The sequence below is a fragment of the Colletotrichum scovillei genome (genome assembly GCF_011075155.1).
Source record: "Colletotrichum scovillei strain TJNH1 chromosome Unknown Contig00005, whole genome shotgun sequence".
NCBI classification, from domain to species: domain Eukaryota; kingdom Fungi; phylum Ascomycota; class Sordariomycetes; order Glomerellales; family Glomerellaceae; genus Colletotrichum; species Colletotrichum scovillei.
In genome coordinates, this window is record NW_023336263.1 from 149,991 (window position 1) to 173,165 (window position 23,175).

Sequence of the window (23,175 nt, forward strand, 5' to 3'; positions counted from 1 at the left end):
GCTCAGCTCAGTCTAAGAGAGTCCACGAGGGAGATCCTGACAACACAGTATTCTCAAATATACAGGGATATATTTGGACTGTCAGGAAGTCGGTCGAGCGATGGCATCAACTGTTTGTGTCAACAGAAGACTTGGTTTGAAGCTCGAAGCTTTTTCGGACTGAATTTCTAGGACTATTGTGCGCTCATATTCTCCGAATTGAATATAAATCTACTTTGACGGGTAAGTAGGTGAGCCCGCCATTACATGTAACAGCACTCAGAAGTAGAAGTACCGTCATATATGCCATGTACGCCATGATCAATGCAATATGGTTTTATTTTTTTAATCAGGCCGCGTTGATCACATCCCTTTGCCTGGCTCCTGGAGACTGGGAGAGAGACTTTCCATCGTTGCGCTCAGCCCACAAATGGCACTGTCACATGCCACTGGCGGAACGCAGAAGATCATGATCATTGCGTCGTTAGTAGGATTGGCGGACTCTGTCCTCTGGATTCCCTTGATGAAAAACCCCAAGCTGAGCGAGATATCACTAACTGGGGGCGTTGTTTTCTGCGATAGGTCATGATATACCACAATAGGAGCGTGTGGAGGCCTGGGCTGTCTTCCTTGTATCCAGACACGGGTCGCCTTCTGGCCAACGGGTTGAATGCAATGAGAATCGACCATGATTCACCATGCAGCTCGTAGTAATTCCAATGCCATGACAACATGCCACATTCTTTTGCAGAGACCCATCATACAACTAGATGCATTTATACGAAGCCGATGATAGCAGTGTAAACTGAGAAGCTAGAGGTTGCGTCCCCATGTTGGGTTGAGCAAATGAGGTTGAATCAAGTATCTCAATGCACATAGTCGACGGAAGACACTGTTCGCATCCATGTAGGCATTGCGAAGCCTGATGTGTGCTTTACAGCTAAACTGTTCCTTTGATTTAATCGACGTGGGTCCGAGACACGCGGAGGAGTCCGGGGTAGATGTGGAGGTCGGAGACGGAACCCGGAACCCGGGAGGGAAGCTATTGCCAGAAAGGGTTACCTCTTTGTCTGGAAGGATAAAACCAGGAGGGCAAACATTACTTATTCTGGGATCTTGCATTCAAACATCCCGTTCAAAACAGCTGACTAACTTAGTCAAGGCAAGAAGCGACATGATCTAAAGTCGGAAGTAGTAGATGTTGGTCGTTAAAGACAATGATTGTGAAGAGCGCCGAATCATGGAATGCTCAGTGGCCCACCGATCAGGCTAGGTAGCCAACTTGGGCCTCTCGAAAGACCTGCGGTTACTCAATCTCTCAGACTCTTAGTCTCGGTCTCCAGTGTGACCTCCGCAAAAAGCACTCCAGTCTCCAGCGCTACCCCGGAAGTGCTTTCCCACCCCCGGTCACAAAAGTCTTCCGAGTCATGTCCTCCACGCCTCGGTCTTGCCAAAGGAGGCAGTCTTTAGCATCTTAAGGCTACCAAGAGATGTTGCATCCACGTGGAAAGTGCGGAGAACTGGGGAGTTCTCAAGTGCCCTCGGCGAGTGCCCATGGGGAAGCTTGCATTGCATCCTTTATGTGCTTTTTCAATCCAGCATGCTTGGAGTATAAGACGCGTGAAGGTCCCACCACCCTCCGAGATGAGGACGATTCGAAGCAACCTCAACATCGCAGGGGGGACATCATCACGCGTTCCAAAGTCAACCCAGTTCTTTGCAACCCCGTACTGCCAACCACAATGGACGCCAAGAACGAGCCGACGGTCCAACATGATAACAAGCAGAGAGCCGAGCAGTTTGAAGATGCGAAGTTGGCCGCAACAGCTGCGCTGCCAACAACTCAAGCCAACGAGAAGCTTACTTTCAGCGATCTGTGGGAGAACAAGCGCGTTTTGGGCTTCTGTCTGTTCATCTATACCTGCTGATCCCTGCAAAGAATGTTTCGCTAATACGGTGTGTGCTGGTATCAGGCTTGATGATCTACCTTTTGCCCATTAATTTTGGTTACGAAGTCTCGACCATCGGAAAGCTCCTCGCCGTAACCCCTTTCGCTCAACGTTTCGGGCACGAAATCAATGGAAAATGGCAAGTTGCCGCTCGGGACCAACAGATCCTCAATGCTGCGGGCACGATCGGAATCTTCGTCTCGGCATTTGCTACAGGCTTTATTAGCGATATCTTTGGCCGGAAGAAGACCATTGGCCTCGCTTGCTTGATTTGCTGCGGTGGCACAATCCTTCAATACTTTGCTTCAACCATCATGATGCTTTTCGGCGGTAAGGTCGTTGCAACTTTTGGATTCGGTCTAGGCCACTCCTTGGGGCCTGTCTTTGTTGCCGAGCTCGCGCCAGTCAAGATGCGTGGTGTTTGCCTGGTTCTTGTCAACACAATGATCACTGTTGGCCAATGGCTCAACTCGGCGACAGTACTCGCAAGCGATCACTATCACAATGACCTTTCTTGGCGAATCCCTTTGATTACGCAACTCATTCCTCCTGGACTGCTCCTTTGCGGTTTGGTATTCTTGCCCGAGTCCCCTAGCTGGCTTCTCATCAAGGGTCGTCGTGAAGAAGCCGCCAAATCATACAAAAGGTTCAACGGGCCCAGCTTCGACGTGGATGCCGCGTTGGCGATCGCCACTGTTGCCATTGCCAAAGAACAAGAGGCCAAAAAGGAACAGGAGTCAGCTCGCTGGGTTGACTGTTTTAAGGGAGTTAACGGCAGGCGCACAGCAATTATTGTGATGGTATATCTCTCTCAGCAAGCCATTGGTGTGAACTTTGTTTCGGGCTACCTCACGTAAGGCAGCCGCTTTTCTCTACAATTCCATGTCGACGGCCACTGACAGCTCGCAGATACTATTTCCGCTTGGCTGGAATTAACAATCCGCTTGCAATCGGTCAGGCAGCCTACGCAATTCAGTTCGTCGGCAACATGACTTCCTGGCCACTTGTGGATCGATATGGAAGACGCCCGTTGATAGTGGGCGGCGTGTTCACTATGACAGCACTTTTGCTTCTCATTGGCGGTATCAGCACCATCGGCAACCAAGCCTCACTCACTGCAACGGTCGCTTTCATGGTCATTTGGGGATACTTGTATCAAGCAACTTTGGGTGCGGTTGCGTATTCTGTCGGAGGAGAAACTGCCAGGTATGTTTACGATTAATTCCCAAGTTAAGTTCTTAGACTTTGGGCTGGATTCTGCATTGCTGCAAGCCATCAGTCCAGACTCCAGTTCAAGTGGTCTTGGTAGTATTAGCACGTGGTGTTGCTCAGGAACATAGGCTTGTGGGCCTTCAACCCTGACTCGTGAACAAGAAGAACAGGGGCATGCCTTGCTGACGAAATGACGAACAGTGTGCAATTGCGACAAAAAACATACAGCATCAATATCATGTGCTCGACCGCGGCGTCCTGCTTAGTATTGCAGGTGATGCCCTACCTGCTGAATACAGACCAGGCCAACCTGGGCGGTAAGATTTGCTTCATCTTCTTCGGCCTATCGTTGCCCATGTGCGCATGGCTTTATCTCTACTTCCCCGAGATGAAGGGTCGTAACTACGCCGAGATTCAAGAAATGTTTAGCAATCGCGTGCCGGCCCGCAAGTTCAAGTCTTATGTTTGTGAGGTCAGCGCTGGGGGCCAGAAGGAGAAGAAGCTTCAAGACGAAGCATGAAGGGGCGAGTGGTGGATACCGAGGATGTAATCTCTGCGGATACCATAGGCTACAGCAATGAAAGACAGACCACGTTATCCTTACCTTGCAAAGGGTGTGAAGCGTTCGCAAAAAACCTGGAAGCCATAGGGCTACCGTTAAGAAGCTTAAATGAGACACACAAACCGTTAATGAGCACACGATGCTCCGTGCAGCCATTGGGTGACCTGGTCCCCTTGGACTCGCCTTTGCGCATTTCGGTTGGCTCACTGTCGAAACCCGGCCGAAATGACATGGGACTAATGCAGAGACGATGATTAGCGACGTTTGGGATAAAGCAAAATAACGCAGTGGGCCGGGATCATAATCGGAGATTAGAGTGATCCTGACCGGGACTCCTGCTTGTCAGAGTTCTTTGCTTGAGTCCGTGACAATGTTGACATTGTAATCATTCAGTCTTCCAGGGCGCGTCCACAATTTCTTTTAAAATCTCCGCTCTCCACGGTCTCCTCCAGATCAGCATTCTTTTTGGGGGCAAAATCGTCTGGCACAGCCTCAGTTGACAGTTGTTGGTCCGTCGATCGCGAACACTTTCGCCGTTACACTCATTTACAACCACCTACACTCGTTTACCAGCAACCATGTTCTCTCAACGCCTCTTGTGGCTTGGTGCCACTCTTCTGGCCTCGTGCTCCCAGCTCGCCAGCGCCGAGTTGCCCGCCGACGCCATCGAACTCGATCTTGTCTTCCCTCGTGGCGATGGCAAGTATGCCGAGACCACCAACGGCTACCCCGTCCTCCTCAACGTCCAGAACCCCGACGTCGCATACAAGTACGGCTACAACTTTGTCTGGGACATCTACTCGAGGAACAAGAACTCGTACATGCGTACCGCCGCCCACGGCATTTTGGGCGCTTCCATCGGAAACGACAGCACCTTTGGCAACGGCCCGCATCTCGAGGTTGGCAAGACCGGTCACCTCGCTGCAGGCGACTACACATTCGCCTGGGTCTTTGGCATGGGCGCCCAATGCGAGTTCACCGAGCAACCCGACTACAGCGAATTCAACCTGAATCCGCGCATCGCCAACGGTAGCTTTGACTTCACCGTCGAGACCAGCGGTAAGGAGCCGACTTTCACCACTTGCCCGAGCGCTATTGGCAGCATGAGCTACGTTTCCACGACGACATACAACTCCGAGGCCACCAGCGTCTGTGCCGTCACCGCGTCCGTCACCCACGATTCACAACCCTGCTCGGCTACTGTCAGCAACGATCAAGCTACTAGCGTCTACAGTGAGCTTGGATATGCTCGTGCTACAGGATCTTCCGGAGCCGCATCGCTCAACTCGAACTTGCCCTCGTCTCATTTCGCTCTCATTGCCGGTGTAGTCGCAGCGGTTGCAATTTTGGCATAAGCGCGGTAGACAACCTCCGTCGCAGATGCAATTCACAGAGAGACGCGCCAATGATGTTACGAAGAGCGGCAGCTGAAAGCGATGGGCATTACGACCTGCCCGATTAGCAGCCCTATGAACACTTCAATTCTTCACTCTGCGAGGATGGGGGGCTGAGCAGCGACAGCGCATGCAGGCTGCACCAACAGTATCTTATCAAAGTTTGCTGTGCCGTTCACGTCTGCCTTGGACTGGTCCCATCGTGCAGGCGGCACAGTCCTAGTTCCCATCCACGTTGCTACCCCTCGCGGTACAGCACAGCAACCAAAAATAAGCCATAGATCTGCAAAAGGCGCAGTCCGAGACGGATCTAGCCCTCCGAGGAGGCTTCGGGTGGTCAGGCTTGATGCGGGCGAGGAACTTGAGTGAAAAGATACCGCTCCTCGAGAGAGACATCCCCCCAACCACCAACATCTCCATGCAAGGGTTGAACGGGTTGGTTCAGCCCCCAAAGGCCCAGATCGCTTCCTTGTTCGGTCTCTCGCATCCTCCACCATCAATGTCAGCCAATAATGAAGCATCTTGGCTCACGTTAGCATTCAAAAACCTTGAAAAATACAACGGCATTCGTCCCACTCTTCCCAAAGTTCCCATGTATTCTATGTGATAAGCGGCATCGCAGTTGGACCACACATGTGCATGTAAGCACTGCAGGCTTCCAACTCATGTAGCAGTCACGCTACAATGCCCAGGCTTCACAAATCTGTCAAGCTTTCCCGGCATGTTTCCAAGTACTTGAGGCTCCCCGGTCCCAAGCCACCATGCAACTTTCCGTATGTTTGCTTTTGTGCCCATATTCCTTTATCTTCATGCACTGAGCCTTTCTGACAGCTGCGACCTCGATCGGGACCCGGCAAACAGCAAACATGTCGCACAGACAACACTCGCACAATGTGAGCACAAGCTCGGCTGACACGATTTATGTCGAGCAACCGACAAGCCCCTTCATCCCTGGATCTGACAAGAGACAAAGTCTGGGATCATACAAGGCGTACCAGTCAACGTTTGTTTCTGTTGATGACGTCTCTCCCAGCGAGCCTGCTTTGAGCAGCAATGGAGAATCTAGACGCTCTGTTCCCTCACGCTGGAGCAGAATCTCCGAGAAATCACACATCAAGTCCGAAACGTTCTCGCCATCTGGCTCTTGGACTTTTGAGATCGTCAGTCTTTGTGTGACCATCCTTGCCTCAGCCGCCATCATTGGTGTTCTCGCAGCATACGACGGGAAGCCACTAGTGTCGTGGCACTTTCAGATCACTATTAACGCCGTTATTGCCTTGTTGGCTACCATTGCAACTGCGACTATGGCTCTCGTCCTTTCTAGTGGCATCTCTCAACTGAAATGGATTCATTTCAAGACGCGCCGCGAGCCATTGTCGGATATGGAGGTGTTCGATGATGCCAGTCGAGGAACCTGGGGAGCTCTCATGATGCTCATTAAGCTTAGAGGAGGGTAAGTAGGATATGATTGTCAATGGCTTCGACCCACGTAACCACATTCAGCTGACCTGAAATCCTGTATAGTCTTCTTGGTTCTTTTGGCGCGTTCGTTGCCATCTTGACCCTAGCATTCAGCCCCTTTGCCCAACAAATTGCCACGTTCCACGCACGCACGACCAACTCTACAGAAGGGGCCATCAACCTCCGAGCCGAGGAATACTTGATCGCTCTGAGCAGTCAGACCGCTTCTGAAGGCTTCATTCCGATTCTTCCTTTCAAGGCTGCCGTGTACAATGGTCTCTTTGCTGAGAACGGTAAGCCGTGGCTGAGCCTCCCTGTCAACTGCCAGACGGGCAATTGTACTTGGGAGCCTTTCGAGACTCTCGGTGTCTGCAACACCTGCGTTGACATGTCTGAGTTCATGACGCGAGCATGTGAGGACGGATCGATCCCTGAAGGCGACATGACAGAGTGTGGCTGGTCAGTCCCAGTAGGAGCTCGCCTTAAGACACATGCCGACGTGTTCAGCATGACACCAATCTTCCCTCAAGGCCTCGGAGATATGTCTTACTCGACCATCATGAAGCTTGTATTTATGGGCACTGAAAAACAAGGGGGTGTCGCTGGTGCCCTTGCACCCTGGGCTCGCCAGTGCACCCTTCAAGCCTGTGTACAAACGCTGGACTCCGAAATCGTCAACGGCGAGCTGAAAGAGACCATCATCCATACCAGCACCAACGATTCCGTCGCCACGGCAACTCAAGACACCCTTGAGCCCATTTACATCTCAGGCCAGAGTGACAATGAGTCCTATCCAATCGACATGAAAGTCATGATGGGCGTACGTTCGTGGTTCTCGGACCTGTTCCGGAATGGGTCGGCCTCGCGCAATGAAGAGGTCATCAACAAGACCATTACGACTCCAGACAATGTTATTGTCAATCTCACCGTCGGTATTTCCAGCGGCGAGACATTCTTTGACACCGACATTGTCCAGGCCTTTTACTGGAACTACTACGAGTACCCAACCGGGATCGATATGCTCATGAACGATCTTGCAACCAGCGTCACCGTCAGTTTCAGGAGTTTTAATGGCACCGATGTCATTGGCATAGCGCACACTGTCGAGAGCTATGTTCATGTTGAGTGGAGTTTTCTGGCGGTTCCGCTCCTCACTGTCTTGTTGACTACTCTTTTCTTGATCGCCGCGATCTACCAGACGTACCGCCAAAAGGCTAGTCTATGGAAGAGCAGTGTACTCGCAACCTTGGTTCACGGTCTAGATGGAAATGCGAGGGAAAGACTAGAGGACCTTGGTGGCTTGAAAGAGCAGCAAAAAGAGGCTAAGTCTGTGAGAGTGCAACTGGATGACGGCGACGGTGGGCTACTGAGGCTATCCAAGTACGATGATATCTGAGTTCCCATCTGAGGTTAAGTTTGGGCGATCAAGCTGTGACGGATTTCGGTACTTGGGAGATATATGGTCGCCAAATTTGGTGTATTCGCTTATACGCTCCTTACGACTTTAATGATAATGATAATGGCTAGAGACGTCATGGGTTCCATTTTGACTGGTGTTGGATGAAAGATGAAATCGCTTATGTTGCTATGCTCTATTTTGTACAGATGAAAATTTTATGCAGTCCTTTCCATGGCCATCCATTCCAATCATGGGCAAGTAATACCTTCTACAAGTTTAAACGTACTCGGCGCAGATGAGGTCACCTCCAATATCCATAACCTCTCTGATAGTTGCATTGGGCATAATATCGACCATCCACAGGTTGTGGTTCAGAGTCGTTTCGTTGCCACCGTCGCCAAAGTAGTCCGTCAGAGCCGCGCTGGGGTACTCCATGCCGTTTTGGGTAAGGTAGCTGGTGAGAGGGATGTTGCGACCTCCCATGTCCGTCAAGCGGGAGCTGTTGACCTGCTGCCACTCCCACCAAAGACGGTCCAGGTTGGTGTGGTGCAGGAAGAAGAGCGGCTCTCCGGGGCTGCCAACGACATCAAGCATCTGAAGAGATCGTGTCAGCTTTGATCACACTTACATCGGCGGGGAGCGGAATGACTAACGGTTCCACCAACTGCAGAGTGGCCCGCGGTGTGAGGGTTGACTTGGTAGCATTCGAAAGCCGCTGTGTAGTTTTCAGAAGCAAAGCACTCATCAATGTACTGCTGCTGTCCTGTCTGAAAGCCGTTTGAGTTGAATGAGCGGGTTAAGCAATCTTCAGCATAGTTGGAGGTGGAGTTGATGTGGAGAGTCAGGTTGACGAAGGGGCCGTCAGTAACACATCCACCGTCGCTGTCACCACCGAAGCCGGTGTCGGGATCAAACACAACGGAGCTGTTGAGTGAGTCCATGTCTAAGACCTCGTTCCAGTACGGCTGGCCACCTTCGTAGCCGCACTCGGACTGGAGAAGATACTCGTGGACACGCATGAAGTAGCGGTGCCAAGGGAGGAAAGATCCCTAAAGATTAAGTATTAGCCAAGCTTTCTCCTGCTACATTGAACTTCATTGTGCATACAGTGTTGTGAATGATGTTGGATTGAGTGATGTGTGCCCAGTCAAGCTCATCCCAGCGGTTGATGGCGCCTTCAATGGAGGTCTTAGCTGCAGTAGACTGGAGGCAGAGCTCGGCATCGATGTAAGCCTTCTTCTCAGTATCGGTCATGTTGTTCCTGTTTTTGACTTTAGCTTCAGATTCCTTGGTTGAATTCAAGGACGTTATAAAGTTCTTACCATGCTTTTCTCTGAGACTTGCTCGTGCAAGTGGTATTCCAGGAAGCGGCGGCTGCCAAGCCTGTGGTCGCGAGGAGCGAGACGAGCGAGCGAAGAGTGACAGTCATTATGGCTGTTGTTCAAAGAGTGAAGGAATCGAAAAGTAAAGACTGGAGTGCGATCCTCGGATTTAGGCTGAGATGCTGAGTGATGATGAGAAAAAAAAATGTCTATCATCTCGGCAGCCACCTGGATTTATAACCTTTTTCTTCCATTCATAAATATCACGAACTCTTTTCTCCATTTTCCCAAGCAGAGCCGCGATGTTAGACATGGGGATGTGAGTGTGCACTGCGCAATCGGCCAATGCGCCTCACTTGGCAAACCGCGTCACCCTTGCTTCGTTCGGACGAACCGTAAATTTTACCCACTTCCCGTCCTGTTTCTCCTATTTTGCGGAGTGACCACCACAACAGCCATGTGGGATGTTCCATTGATGCTTAAAGCTGCCCCTGACTAAGAACCAGAATAGAACTGAGCTCCCCACAGATATTCGTAACGGCCTCCCTTTCTTTTGAATGAGCGGTGCGCAACCCTTGACCGTGGCACCGTGCTGTGAACTCTGGCGAAGGCGATTACGTTGTCTCGGGTTGAGCGGCGCGGCGGCAGTCACATCGTGGGATTGATCCCACAGGGAGGCTCCCACAAGCTCACTCCTGGAGACGTAGACGCATACTTAGCTTGGGGGGAAATGTATCCAGTAGATACCCTGCCTATCATGCACGGCAGTTGAGAGGGCGTAGCTACCCACTCGCCGCGTCAGTCTGGCGCAGTAAACAAGCATGGGTGAGTTATCAGATCAACCTTCGTGGTGACATACATTTGGTCGCCTCCACAATTACCTGAGGCGAAAGACACGAAAGCTAGGAGCGCTTCATCTTACCACAGGGATGATCACTTGAGCATGCAGCTGAACCTCACAAAGCGAATGAAAGCACATTGTACCAAACAATAGCAGATTCAAGACGACTTCTGGACCAATTGGTGATTGATTGCCAATGGAGGTGGGATGCGAAGAAAGACAAGCTTCGTAGTAGCATCGCCAGGTCTTGGCGCGAAGTTGGTTTGCTGAACGCAGCCGGGTCGTCCCATCTCCCCGGATCAGACAGACATCACTTGCAGTCGTAGGTGCGCTTTGACTACATCAACCACGTTACATTTAGACGATACGTCCTTGTCGATATGAAGAGGCGCATCATCAGGCTGAGTAGGAACTTCAGTGGCTGGGTCGAGAACCGTTCAAGGGCCTGTCTAAACAAGGACCTAGCGCGATAGGCCCAGACGCAAACCTGATATGCTCATCTGCTAGTTATTTTTTCAATGTGTATTCTCCCGGCCTAAGATGAATACGTCGAGGTCGCTTACTGCATGCAATAACCAGTATGCGTTCTTCCAATCTATTGTGCACTGGCTGTCGAGAGACTGAGCAAGTTTTCCTCAACTGACGGAATGCCCCTGTCAGGCACTCCACCAACTAAACACAACTACAATTCGCAGACTTTAGCTATGTTGACTTTGCATACCCATTGCATTCTTCACAAGGCCGAACAAGAACAACTAAAGGAAATTCTGGACTGTGATGGTTTAACAATCTTCGAATACGAAAATCACCCCTGTTCAAGGAATGCCGATCGGACTGCGCGTCAGGCCCACCGGCGTCCGGTGGGCGCATTGAGCCAAACGCTATTAGATAAGTATTCGCGGACTTTCTCGTCAAGTGGGAGGCATGCCAAGGTGCCAAACCCTCCATTTCCACACATGTGGGATGCCCTCTCGACGGATTTTTCGGTTAACAAAAGTCTTCGGTATTCTTGGCCCCTTGGCAAATGTCCGTCCTCTCACTTTCAAGCCTGACAAGTTGCGGCCATCTTTGAGACTGTGCTAAGGCCGAGAGTTGTACTATCTCTCTGTCTCGGTCTCCGAAACTAACACCAGGCTCTGGCAAATCAATCCGACATTGGCTCGCCACTCACCCGACTACGAAGGTCAAACTTCTGCGACAGCGGTAGGCCAGGCAAAATCACGCAAGAAAGTCTACAATGCCTAGAGATTGGCGACAACAGTCCAACGAGCTATTCTCATATAATCACCATTGTCACTCAAGTTGTTCTTCACGTGGACGAGGCGTCCACCTAGAAATAATAAATCAAACATACTGACTCTCGGTTTTGAAAGCTAAAGTAATTAACGTAAAGATACAGCGGTCCTACTTGAGCTCTTGAATTCTGGGCAAAGCGATAAATCTCATAACGCCAGTCACAGGCGAGCAATTCAGGTACTCGAACGTTGCCTCTCCCTTCTTGAGTACCGAGACCTCGTGCCAGGTCCGAAACTTCCTTGACTCTCCCCACGTCTTCGCGTGTTTGATGGCTCCAATGTATATAGCCAGATGAGAGCGATGCTTCTTGGACCACTCTTCCAATGCACTCAGGTTCGTGAAGAACCCAGCACCGCAGGTCTCCTTCTTGGTATAGCCATCGGCGTCTCTGTTGCCCAAGAATCGCAATCCCATGGCACCGCCTTTCTCACGATTTTCCCACAGGTATCCCAAGCCCGCCTTCAAGGTCGGTTCCAGCTCCGTCTCGTATGACTGTGCCTCTTCAAGGCAACAGTTTTCCCAAAATTGACCGGACCGAATATGAACAATATTATCGTAGTTTGTTCCAATTAAGTGCTGTCCTAGTCCGACCGGGATATCTTCTGGCTTTGACGTCTTCGCATCTCCACCCTGTTCGAAAAGGTCGTGAGCAGATGCCGGAATTCGATCTCTTGCCGCTCCCCAATATGCTGACAGCTGATGCTCTTTTGTACCAGTCTTCGGTAGCCTGGCCAGACCAGGGAGATAATCGAGTCCAGAGTAATTTGTTTCAAGGCGTGAGATAGGCGTGGTGAAGCTCTCCCTCCATAAACCAACGAGCATTCGGTGTTCTGGAGTGAGTTTGGCGTAAAGAGACGCCATGTCAAGTTTCTGCAGATTTGCTTCTCCTTCTTCAGCATCATCCCAATAGCAGACCCAGACATATGTGTTCGGGGCGTCATCCCCATCTAAGTGGTTGAAGCTCTCGGTTGAAAGCGGTCTATCTTCCGCGTTTGTACTGAGCCATGCCTCAACCGCCTGAACTGCCTGTTTGACGACTGTTGAACTATCAGAAGCGCCGTGATGAAATTGTATACCGATATATGCTGTGAATACTTTCTGTATGTCTTTGCAGAGGGTAAGTTGCCATCGTGGAACCGGTGGCCGATGACCCTCTGGTCGCCGGAGGGGATAGGTTCGCATGTCTGAGGACATTCCCGTTGTCGTGTGATTTCTTGACTGTTCAGTGTAAAATCTCTGAAACGTTCGCTTAAGTGACTGGAAGGTCCGATAAATGTCAAGAGCAGCTCTGTGATGGTGTGAGGATTCGGAATCCAGATTCCAGAACACAGCTCGATCTCATGGCCGCAGTCCACTGTCAGCAAGCTATTACTAACACTCACTGTCATTGGTGGGAACTCGGAGCTTTTTCTGGCCCCGACGGTTTGGACAAGTCCGCGGGCTCAATAAAGGTGCTCGTGACGCCTGAAGGCGCCCTCTTACGTAACCAGAAAGACCTTCTATTCATGAGTATCATCTTGATGAGTTCTAGATCAATACTCAAACTTCCCCAGGCAGAAGCGATGCAGTTACAAGATGAGTGACAGGACTGTCCGTAGCAATCATATATTTGGCATATTTCGATTCAGCAAACATATTCGTAGCAGGGCGAAGACGGTAGTCAATATGTTCAAGACTAAAGGGAGATACCAAAGATGTCAGACTACCACTACAGCAGTTTCCCAAGAAATGACGTCCTTCTTGAGTTTGATCCGCATACTGATTGAACGTGGGCTTGGTTCTCCAAGTGTGCCCTCCCCCCCCCCCCCCCTTCAATGAGATCGAACAGACGGAAAAGGGAAGCAGCTGCAGTTCAATGAATAGCAGAGGTCGGCCAAAAGCAAATCTGTACACAGAAATCATGTGGTTAAATCACCGTGGTATGTACAGGTTACAAAGAACATCAAAGAAACTTCCAATCCTTACTGCGTAGAGACTTCAGAAGCTTGTTGTTCAATGCCTACTCTACCTACTTTAGGTTCCATATTCGACTTGCTTGTGGCTCCGGACCACTGCAGTCCTCCTACAATACTTCGACTCAGATAATTAGAAAACAAAAGGTGCCGCCAACCACCAACAATCGAAACTCCTACTGAAGTATTTCTACCCGATTGCTTTCTAAAGCCATCACCCATAGCCACCTGGAGCAGCCATGTCATCTACAAGCGTCGAAGGATCCATTCAAGAGTCTACTCGTTCCAGGCCCATCCTGAGGCTCGATATTGCTGCCGCTTTGGGGCTAGAGGAAGTAGGCAAGCCGATCCTGGTCAGGGAGTATCAAAGCCCAACATTGACACTAGAATCGGCGAAAAGAGAAATATCCAAACACCCCCTACCCGAATACCTACCTGACATCGTGGAACAGCATAATCATTCACGAGAAAGAATTCAACGATCCGGCGATGCAGGAACTCACGACTACCTCCATTGGGCTTTACAACATCCCTATAGCAAACAGCCAAGAAACTCATGGGATAGTTGCAGCTGTGCGGGCGGCAGTTACGGAATTGAGTCGGATGAATCTGAGCCGATGACGGAAGACGAATTCGTTCAGAGACGTGTCAGACTCCAGGAGACATACGAAGACTTAGAAACCTTGTCACAAAATTCGGAGAGAACTCAATTTCGTGCTGGAGGTGCAAATGATGAGGTCAGAGAGACTAAAGATATGGACCTCTCTGCTTTCCCCCCTGTACAAGATCGCCTCCAAGAACAGAACGTCACAATCGAAATGCAGAACAACGACCAGTCATTTGAAGATGCAGTTGGGGCAGTGGAACTCTTGGAACATTTACAAACTGATCTAGAAGTTGCCGCATCTGTTGTAATGCATGACCAAGGAACTCAAACAGATGATGGGACTAACAGTACAGTTGAAGAACCAGGGGTTGGTCGTCGCACTAGATTCCACGAACACTTGAACTCGCTCGATGCGCCAGTATTCCGTTGGAGTTTGGCCGGCCTTACTCCTCCTCAACAGTCGACTCCAATGCCGGAATCCAATAGTGCAATAGGGGCAACTTCTTGTGGCAACGATTCCGAGCAAGCTTCCTCTGCTTCGCGGCACAAGGGAATATTCATTCCGACTTGGCTATGGTGTGTCTTATGGATCACTCTCATCGGCTTTCTGACAGGCTTCTTCATCATGATGAGCTTGTTCATTGTTTTGAGACATGAACGCAAGCTTCATGCTGGAAGGTTTTCGCGTTGCAGAACTCCCCAGCCATGCGTGTGTAATATTTCTCCTTCACCATTTGATGGTGCGCATGGCATAGATGACAGAATGCCCAACAATAACAGGCTTGAATGAAGTGCGACGTAGAAATTTGAGCTTAGGAGCGCCACTATTCGTCGCATGCTTGAAATACAACCTGAAGCTTCCCTGAATACCCTGAAGGCCTCAATATCATTCATGAACCTCGCAACTTCGTCACAAAAGTGATGTTGTTGGAGGAAATATTGAGCAGTGAATACGACCTCCACAGAGACTTCCTGTCTCAATCTTCCCTTGGGACTGTATGCCTGCACTTGGTCTTTCCAATATGGCTTGAGTATCTTTAAAACCCCGTGGTTCGAGCCACATTCTGACTAGACCTTCTTTGACTTGCTTTTCTCCTACTCTATCTGGCTCTCTCTACTATCGTATACAAGGCTCGGGACCGTGAGCACTGTCGTGAAAGACGAATAGGTTAACTCACTAAAAGGGCACAATACGAAACAAGCAGAGTTCATCTTTTCGGCCGAGACCTTCCGCCCTATCAACCCTAGGCTTTACAGAAAAGTTGCATAATTAAGCTCAAGCCCCCGGCTGTCGGTTTCTATATGTAATGACGAATTCAGACGAAACATGGTTTGGGAACGTTCATTAGCGTTTCATGCCGTTTCATGGCATATACAGTCAGCAATAAAAGACGCCGTAATCATTTGAAGACGTTGAGGCAACGAGTTCTTGGCGACTTCACGACGACATTCAATAAGTAGTGACGGTGTTCCTTGAGGCTGCCAAAAAAGGTCTTTATACCACCCGCTACAATACCCTCCTACGATTTGCAAGATCCTGCATAGAGCTAACATGCTGCCCGTAAGATTCCACGAATTTCCCGCGTCTACTTCGCCTGGTTCGGAATAATTGCTGATTCTAGTCGATGAAGATTTTGCTTCTGACCTTCTCCGGCCTTGTCAGCGCCTGCGGGCTGTCCCGACGAGACTCCCTCGTTTCCTTCCCGCATCTAGGGTATGTTGGAGCAAATTTCGCATAAGTTTATCCACCTGACAGATGACAAGCATCGTTGGTAGAGCCAGAGGAGGAGATCCGTTGCAGAGCCTCCGCATTCTGAATCCCTATCCGGGCATATTTGCTTATTATGATGGGCGTACTGGAGAGCGATTCGCTTCCGATCAGCCCAATTGGCTTGATGATGGCGCGTTCACGCTGGGAGTATCGACATATTCCATCATTGACGGTAACGAGGCCATCATATACGACTCTCACATTACTCCCGACCATGCAGGTGCTGTGATGCGTCATGTTCAGAGCCAAGGTGTCACCAAGATGTCGGTGGTGATCAGTCACTTTCACAATGATCACATTGCTGGCACTGAAGTTTTCTCCAAAGGGGGAGCCACAATCGTCGGACATGAAATCACAGCCCGGACGGTGAAGAGGAATACGCAGGACCTTGCTGCTGATAGCCCAGCCATTGTTGCTGTGCCCCCTACGGAGCTCTACACTGGGAAGAAGGAGATGAAGGTGGGCAACCTCTCTGTTGAATTACACAACTTCCAAGTTCACACTCCTGATGGAACTATCCTTTACATCCCTTCGAAGCAGCTGATCTTCGCCGGTGATACTGTGGAGGATACGGCGACCTTCATCGCTGATGCCAAGAGCTTGCCGATGCATCAGAAAGAGCTTCAACGAATGGCAACTTTCCCCATCTCGAAGATCCTGCCTGCACATGGAGAACCAAACAGGATTGCCACAGGTGGATACAACTCAACTTTCATCAATGCAACGCTTCGGTACATTGCTGCGATGACAGAAGATGTGCCGGAGCCGGCAGCTTGGAACCAACCTTTGTCTCAGGTTGTTGATGCAGACGTCAAAGGCGGGGACTTGATATACTTCGCGCAATACGAGGAAGTGCATCAGAGTAACGCAGATACCATTCGGAGAAGCCGCGGGAGGGGCAATAACATCTAATGCGACTTAGTAAGGAACAATCCAAAACATTGTGGTATTTTGAAGTCGGGATTTGTGAGCATGCGGGACTGCCCGAGCGAAAACAAAGGGCTCAATCTTGGTTTCAATTTGCTGAAAGTTTTTGTATTGAATGGACCCCGGCGTACTGAGGGAGTACAAGAAGGGTGTTCTAGTCTGGAGTTTTTTCCCTTCAATTTAGGGAAGAATGATAATTGAAATTAGTGGAATTGGGTGAGATATTGTCAGCTACTCATCAAGACACTTGCTTCTATGCAGATGAGGCTGTCTCCTGCTGTAATTGAGTGTGTACCAGTGTAGAGATCTAGAGTTTTGGCTCCTCCGCACATCTCATGGTTTGTTTTAAGGCTATGTTCGTGTTGACTGTACGCCTCTGAATGCCGTGGCGTTTTCAGAGAAGTCGGGGGTCTTACTTTTGTAGGTGAGCAACCATAGTCCTACGTCCTTTAGATACTTCACAAAAGTCGAAACTCAATGGCGTTGAGCGTCAATTCCGCAACAGATTTACAACAAGACTAGACGTGTTCGATCGGCTGCCCTCATATCGGTTCCCCCACTCTTGAAGTCGGAGAAGTTCCAAAACCCTTGCGACTCCGATGCATCCCCCTCATTCTGTCGTACAATCTTTATCTCCGGATCCTCGACTCTATCGAGGTAGACGCTGAGATAACGCCCACTTATGCAGCTACATGGACATGTAACCAATTGTGGCATCATCCTACTTGATAGACAATGTCTCACCGAGGTACGTCAGCTATTTCTTACAAGGTCTCTGGCCTGTCTCACCACCCATAGGATAGCGATCTCTGAGCACAGCGGCACTATCATTTTTTTCTATCGCGGAACGGAACTCTAATCCCTGGCGGAACGTGCGACCTGTAATGTTCCGCAAGCCGAATGTGTGACGTCGATGGTGAAGGCGAGGGGTAAATTGGCGCTACCACTAACAAAGCAAGAAGTATCCCAACGGCGCCATTCAAGGGCGCGTGCTACCTACTCATACGGACCAGTACAAAAGGCCAGTGAGTCGTACCCTTTTGCTTAGCATTGGCTCTGAGCTCGTACTGCCCGGGGACCTAAAGAGACTTTCTGACTCGGCTTCTTGTCTACAATCAGCCGACCAGAACCGAGACCGAGAACCCCGAACCAACTACCGGCCCCTCATACACCATGCCGTCAATTCGCAATACTGCCTCCGATGTCCCGGACATGAACCTCTACAAGCTCAACCGGGTTCACCGCACGCTTGACAAATTAAAGGAGAAGAACGAATGGGAGGCAGAAGACACAAAATCCTTTGACTGCATGCACTACCTGGGCGATAGTGCGATTGAAACGGCTGCCAAGTCTTTGGGCCTGCAAGCCGGGGAGCGGGTGCTCGATATCGGATCCGGGTTCGGCGGCACGGGCAGATACCTCTACCGACACTTCAATGCTACGACAGCTGGCATTGAGCTGCAAAAGGAGATTCACGACATTGCTCAGACGATTAACGAAAAATCGGGTGCTGGGGCAAATGCGACATCCACTAACGGCAACTTCCTCGAACTTGACCCAGCTGAAATGGGTGCGCCGTTTGACCACATCGTCTCATTCCTGTGCATCCTGCATATCCCAGAACGAGAAGCCCTGTTCAAGAAAGCACACAGTGTCCTCAAGCCAAGAGGCAAGATGTACATTGAAGACTTCTTTGCCCGAACATCTCTGGACGCCAAGACTCTCGAAGTCCTGAGAAGCTCGGTTTCCTGTCCGGACTTGCCTGACAGAGAGCATTACATTGCAGAGCTCGAGAAAGCTGGGTTCGAGGTCACTGACTGGGTTGATATGTCAACCATCTGGACAGACTTTGTTCATGAGCGTGCTGAAGCCTACAAGAAAGATCCGTCGATAGATGCTGATCTCACCGCATTCTATGATGCCGTTGATGAAGTCTTCTCTGGAGGCCAGGTCGGAGGCACCCGAATTACATGTCAAAGAAAGTAAATGCATCGGTCGCCTGTCTCTATTTTCTACCTTGTTGTGAAAGCTTGTTTATCAAAGCTCTGCATAGGGAGATGGTCTTGTTACGGCTTGGACATAATCATGCGGACTATGTCTGCGTGATGTGGGCGTCAGTCTCTGACAGATGCATACAGTCTGGCATCTCATCATGCTTTGGAACTAGATTCTGAAACATAGCCACGGAGAATTGACTTACAATGGTCAAAAGTGCGGTAGTTTTCTCGCGATAATCCATGCTGCAATTCTGCCTCGGTTTCTCCGTTGGGCACCATTACTTCACCTTGGGTCATGAAAGATAATCCGGTGTTCCGATAGTGTGCACACACTGGCGCAAGAGACGGCTGGGTCTTCGGCGCCGGGAAATACTTACGTGCCACCCAGTCGCGATCCACGCTCCCCGCGGACAATCTTAGTAAATAAGACCCGAGCTTCCTCTTACTTCAAGCCAGGAGCTTCTCGACTCTATCTGTACGTGATTCTTGTTGCGGAGTAGAGCGTCGGCGCAATGTCTAGTTCAACTTTATTTACTCAGACATAACAGGCTACCTCCCTCTTCTGTGAACACTCGGTAATACTCAAAGACACTGCACGCAACATGGGATGACTGGCGAGAACCTCGTGGCTCGGCTAGGGACACTGACACGGCTGCTGTGGGATTTCTTAATTAGGGGCACCCGTACTGCTCGGCATTGTGACAGACACAATTCACACACGCAGCCCACACCCACCCACCTTTTGACACTTTGCATTCCCCGGAGCTATCCAGGGAGCAGAGTTTGGGTAGCGGTCTCAACTGCACGAATCAGGCAAGTTTCCGCACGGGGGACAATGCCCTAAAACGGCAAAATAAGAGTACACCGCTAATAGCTGTACAGTGTTTTCGTTTAGCAGCGGCGTAGAACCGATAGCGAGCTCTTTTTTTCTATCGGCTAGTTTGCGTTTGGGCCACCTCTCTCCGGGGACTTAAGGCAGAAACAATAAGGAAACATACAACCTCGCAGGAGTGCAAAGCGTATTGAAGCTTTCTACACACGTCCCATCCCAGCGAATTTTCGGTATCGGTCCGAGTTTTCGTAAACCCTACCATACTATACGAATTTCTGTAAATGCACTCTGCTATGCTAGAGTTCGCACTCTGTAGCGATCAGCGTCTGTGTCATGTCAGCTATTAGTGATTACTGAGGAAGGTGATCCTTTACTCGCCCGCCCCTCTTAATGAGAACTTGGCATTACCCGCCCCTCGGTTGGACAGGGCGAATTTTGATGGAGATTAGTGATCTACGCCTAGTGAGACAGGGATTCAAGTTTGGGACTTTGGAACTCCGTCTATGGTCGGAGTGCTCCGCCATGCCATGGCCGATTCAAGAAGCGTTCGGCGATGATGTGGACGACGGGTGAAGTCTACGATAGGATTTGCGAGGTTCCACCTCACAACTGCCGTTTCATCAATTTGCTGATGAGAAGAGTAATCAGCATATATGAGAAGCTATAGTGTAGGCCGGGTGTTTCAACACAACTCTACGTCCACGATATCAAATCAGGCCCCAGTACCCGTACTGATCCGGCAGTCTCAATTCGGTACCTACCAAGACAAGCAGGCTCAAACATCTAGATAGTCATCAACGTTCCTGTATGTTGCACAAGAGGCGTAGAACTCGCTGAGCATACGCTCTCACTGACTCAGACTTGCATGATGCGCAACTTGACAGGCCGATAGTGCGGCTGTAGGTGTCGATGGCGCAATGCAGGCTGAGAAGCAGACGGCAAATCAGAGCATCCTTCCATCCCAAGCTAGCAATAGCTTGTATTCCCGTATAGCCTATTGCTTTGCCGCCTGGTGGTAAGAATGAGGCACATGAGCTGCTATGAATGCGAAAGTGTGGCGGGCATCCTTCCCATTACTGTATACATGCGTGGCGGGCGGGGATTGGGCGTAAAAGGGTATAGTGCTTGCAAGACTTGGCCCTGCAGTTGATACACTGACGTTCATGTGTTCGTATGGATACTGAGGTAAAGATGCCGAGACGTGGAATGAATCGAAAGCTTGATTGGCCTGGCGGTGATAATAAGAAGAATGCTCTACTACGGTCGACCTACGGATTTCCTATCCCGACGTAGGGCGTACGGTCTCATTAGTCATTCTGTGCCTGAAGCGCCCATTCCAAAAGGTTGTTAGTGTTACTGCGTAGCATAAAAGCAATATGGGCTGCGGAGACCGAATTCCGTCGTTCGGCTGTGTGTGCGCGTGTGTGTGACCTTGCGTTGGACAGGGCGTTAGAGAAATGCTAGAACCTAGAGGGGACTGGTTCGCCCCAAGCTTGTACAGTAAGGGCACGGGTCCCTTCAAAGTTACAGAGTTGTTCGCTTTCGCAAAAAAAGATCCTTGATTGGGCCCCATATTGTGGGATACCGATATTGAAGGGGATGGGATTCTCGGATTTGTACGACATTACGAAGTCTCGGCTACTATGGAGGGGTCCTTCCATGCGGCCGATGAACTTCAGGAGGCCGGCACGCCGGGCAGTCCGGACTTTCATTCCTCCACCTTTGGTTGCTTTCTGCCTCCGTGTTTCCTCTCACGATTGACTATGGATGTGTAATCAATGGTATGAATGGCGTCATTTGAGTCAAGCTCTGCATGCCAGCTGTACTATTGGGGGGAATGTACGGATACGCCTCAGGGATACACGTATCTCGGTAGGTATGCACGGCTCACTCAGGTCTCAGGAACGCAAATCCAAGCCACAGCCACCGATTGTTGTAGTTTGATGTCTGACAGGACGTTCCACGGTCACACAGATTCCGAATACCGAACGCTCGTTGGCTGCATTGAACGGAGGCACTGCGAAGCGCGCACACTCTATCACCTAGTTGCATGAATAATGGCGGGTGCGTAAGGGTATATCGGACTGACCGTCCGCAGTAGATATTAGAGTTGCACCAGATTGGGGTTGAGTCACAGAAATAGACAAGAGGATGGATAACGGGGGAGCAATATGGTTCAGCTGGACGAAGTTGTACTGGGCCGCACAGAGTTTTGCTGCGAACACCGAGCCAGGTAGGTAGGTACCGGCATCGTGAGGCGGCTTTGAGGAGGCACGGAAAGGCTAAAGTAATGACCTGTCAAGAGAGAGTTTATGACTGTGCGGAACAGGTTATGGAGTTTAAAGGCCAATAAGTAATCATTGAGACGGACAATGGGGCGCCGGAAGCAGTTTAATGTTTGAGAGGGGCCAACAATTTACGATACAGGCAAACGGGACTACGGGAGTAAGTAGGACAATTGGGCAGATTGGGAGGATGTTTGCGTGCACAGAAGCTTGGATCTGAGTGGTGGTGGGCCGTGGAAATAGTTTCTTCATTCGGTAAGGACGTCAACAAGCATTGCAAGCATTGTGTGTTAGTTTGGTTGGTTGGGCGTTTGCGCCGCCGGTGCGCCTGTGAGGTGAGTGCGCATTCAGTGCGACGCCAAGAAGGGGCCAGCAAGTATCAGTTGATTTTGCCCATGTTCCTCTGTGTGTGTGTGTTCGGCTCACAGTCGAGGGGGGAAAGGGGGGGGGGGGGCTGAAGGTCATAATATCAGACGGTACGTACGTAATCCGTACGGGTAGAGAAGGAAGGTCAAAAGTCAAATTACGCTCTACTGTGACAAGATAGCAGTAGAAAGGAAAAGCACGGCGACGGTTCCGTGGTATAGATCTCTACGGCAGCCGGCAGCGCATGGTTTGGTCCATGGCGCGTGCATACATTTCCGGGAAAGGGGGGTTCAAGTTGTAATGGGATCCACGGACAAGATCCCACGCGGGCCGCGGACACGGCGAGCGAGCGGTTTCGAGTGGGATAAATCATAAAAAGGCATGTTTTGAGTTGGACTACGCGGAATCATGGTCCGTCTTGGAATAGCGGCATCATCTAAGAATTTGAATCCGCAACTCTCGACTGAACAGCGACATGGATGAGGGAGTGGATGGCAGGTGTCGGATATGTGCCACCGCCCAGTGCGTGCGCTCTATGAATGTTTTGTATCCGTACCACGGTTCATATTAACATAGGTACGGAGTACCTGGAGGCTAGATGAAAGATAAGCCGAGGGTGAAAACGTGTACTTTGTATGAAGTAGTAGGGTACGTGGATCTCGGGAACTACCCAGAGGAATAAGGTAAGCTGTAAGCGGGCGGGAAACAAGGTGCAAGCAAGCCAATGTTCGACGGCCCTGATCACGATGCCGATCGACCTAACGTCTCCCGGACTTTACAGGCTGATCCAATGTCCCGGTGAAAGTGCAAATGCGCCAGGAAAGTAATAGTTTGGCAGGGGGTCCGTTATGAGTCGCGTGGGACGCCGGGCGAAAATTACCAAAAATGCTCAATGGTAGACCAATGAAAGACGCTATTATGGGCTGTATGACGGCGCAATATACCCGTGCCCTGCCTTGCGAGTGGTGCCAAGTCACGGGTCCAGTTAGGCTGTAGAGTACGCGGAGATACGGAGTACTGGCC

The 23,175-nt window shown here is 50.3% G+C and overlaps 7 protein-coding genes across 7 annotated transcripts; 5 read left to right on the forward strand and 2 right to left on the reverse strand.

Moving 5' to 3' along the window:
• Nucleotides 1–1,721: 1,721 nt before the first annotated feature.
• HER10_EVM0002475 (maltose permease) lies at nucleotides 1,722–3,660 on the forward strand (the record flags this gene model as incomplete). The annotated part of the gene is made up of 4 exons (XM_035472184.1): nucleotides 1,722–1,884; nucleotides 1,953–2,781; nucleotides 2,838–3,134; nucleotides 3,342–3,660. The coding sequence occupies 4 exons, from the start codon at nucleotides 1,722–1,724 to the stop codon at nucleotides 3,658–3,660; spliced, it is 1,608 nt and encodes a 535-aa protein (XP_035333788.1).
• A 482-nt stretch (nucleotides 3,661–4,142) lies between these two features.
• On the forward strand, nucleotides 4,143–5,497 carry HER10_EVM0009722 (uncharacterized protein). The gene has a single exon (XM_035479199.1). The coding sequence runs from the start codon at nucleotides 4,281–4,283 to the stop codon at nucleotides 5,055–5,057; it is 777 nt and encodes a 258-aa protein (XP_035334280.1). The 5' UTR covers nucleotides 4,143–4,280; the 3' UTR covers nucleotides 5,058–5,497.
• Nucleotides 5,498–5,713: 216 nt separating this feature from the next.
• HER10_EVM0003161 (uncharacterized protein) lies at nucleotides 5,714–8,098 on the forward strand. The gene is made up of 2 exons (XM_035472846.1): nucleotides 5,714–6,549; nucleotides 6,621–8,098. Exons 1-2 carry the CDS (start codon nucleotides 5,963–5,965, stop codon nucleotides 7,951–7,953), a joined length of 1,920 nt encoding a protein of 639 aa, XP_035333835.1. The 5' UTR covers nucleotides 5,714–5,962; the 3' UTR covers nucleotides 7,954–8,098.
• A 134-nt stretch (nucleotides 8,099–8,232) lies between these two features.
• On the reverse strand, nucleotides 8,233–9,385 carry HER10_EVM0006097 (amino acid transporter; the record flags this gene model as incomplete). The annotated part of the gene is made up of 4 exons (XM_035475692.1): nucleotides 8,233–8,550; nucleotides 8,610–9,005; nucleotides 9,064–9,217; nucleotides 9,279–9,385. The coding sequence occupies 4 exons, from the start codon at nucleotides 9,383–9,385 to the stop codon at nucleotides 8,233–8,235; spliced, it is 975 nt and encodes a 324-aa protein (XP_035334028.1).
• A 2,138-nt stretch (nucleotides 9,386–11,523) lies between these two features.
• Nucleotides 11,524–12,704, reverse strand: HER10_EVM0009502 (uncharacterized protein; the record flags this gene model as incomplete). The annotated part of the gene is made up of 1 exon (XM_035478988.1): nucleotides 11,524–12,704. The coding sequence occupies exon 1, from the start codon at nucleotides 12,607–12,609 to the stop codon at nucleotides 11,524–11,526; it is 1,086 nt and encodes a 361-aa protein (XP_035334266.1). The 5' UTR covers nucleotides 12,610–12,704.
• A 1,895-nt stretch (nucleotides 12,705–14,599) lies between these two features.
• Nucleotides 14,600–16,657, forward strand: HER10_EVM0007768 (beta-lactamase; the record flags this gene model as incomplete). The annotated part of the gene is made up of 3 exons (XM_035477313.1): nucleotides 14,600–14,617; nucleotides 15,606–15,668; nucleotides 15,731–16,657. 3 exons carry the CDS (start codon nucleotides 14,600–14,602, stop codon nucleotides 16,655–16,657), a joined length of 1,008 nt encoding a protein of 335 aa, XP_035334140.1.
• Nucleotides 16,658–17,732: 1,075 nt separating this feature from the next.
• HER10_EVM0009643 (methyltransferase domain-containing protein) lies at nucleotides 17,733–18,862 on the forward strand. The gene has a single exon (XM_035479125.1). The coding sequence runs from the start codon at nucleotides 17,846–17,848 to the stop codon at nucleotides 18,656–18,658; it is 813 nt and encodes a 270-aa protein (XP_035334277.1). The 5' UTR covers nucleotides 17,733–17,845; the 3' UTR covers nucleotides 18,659–18,862.
• The last annotated feature ends 4,313 nt before the right edge of the window (nucleotides 18,863–23,175 follow it).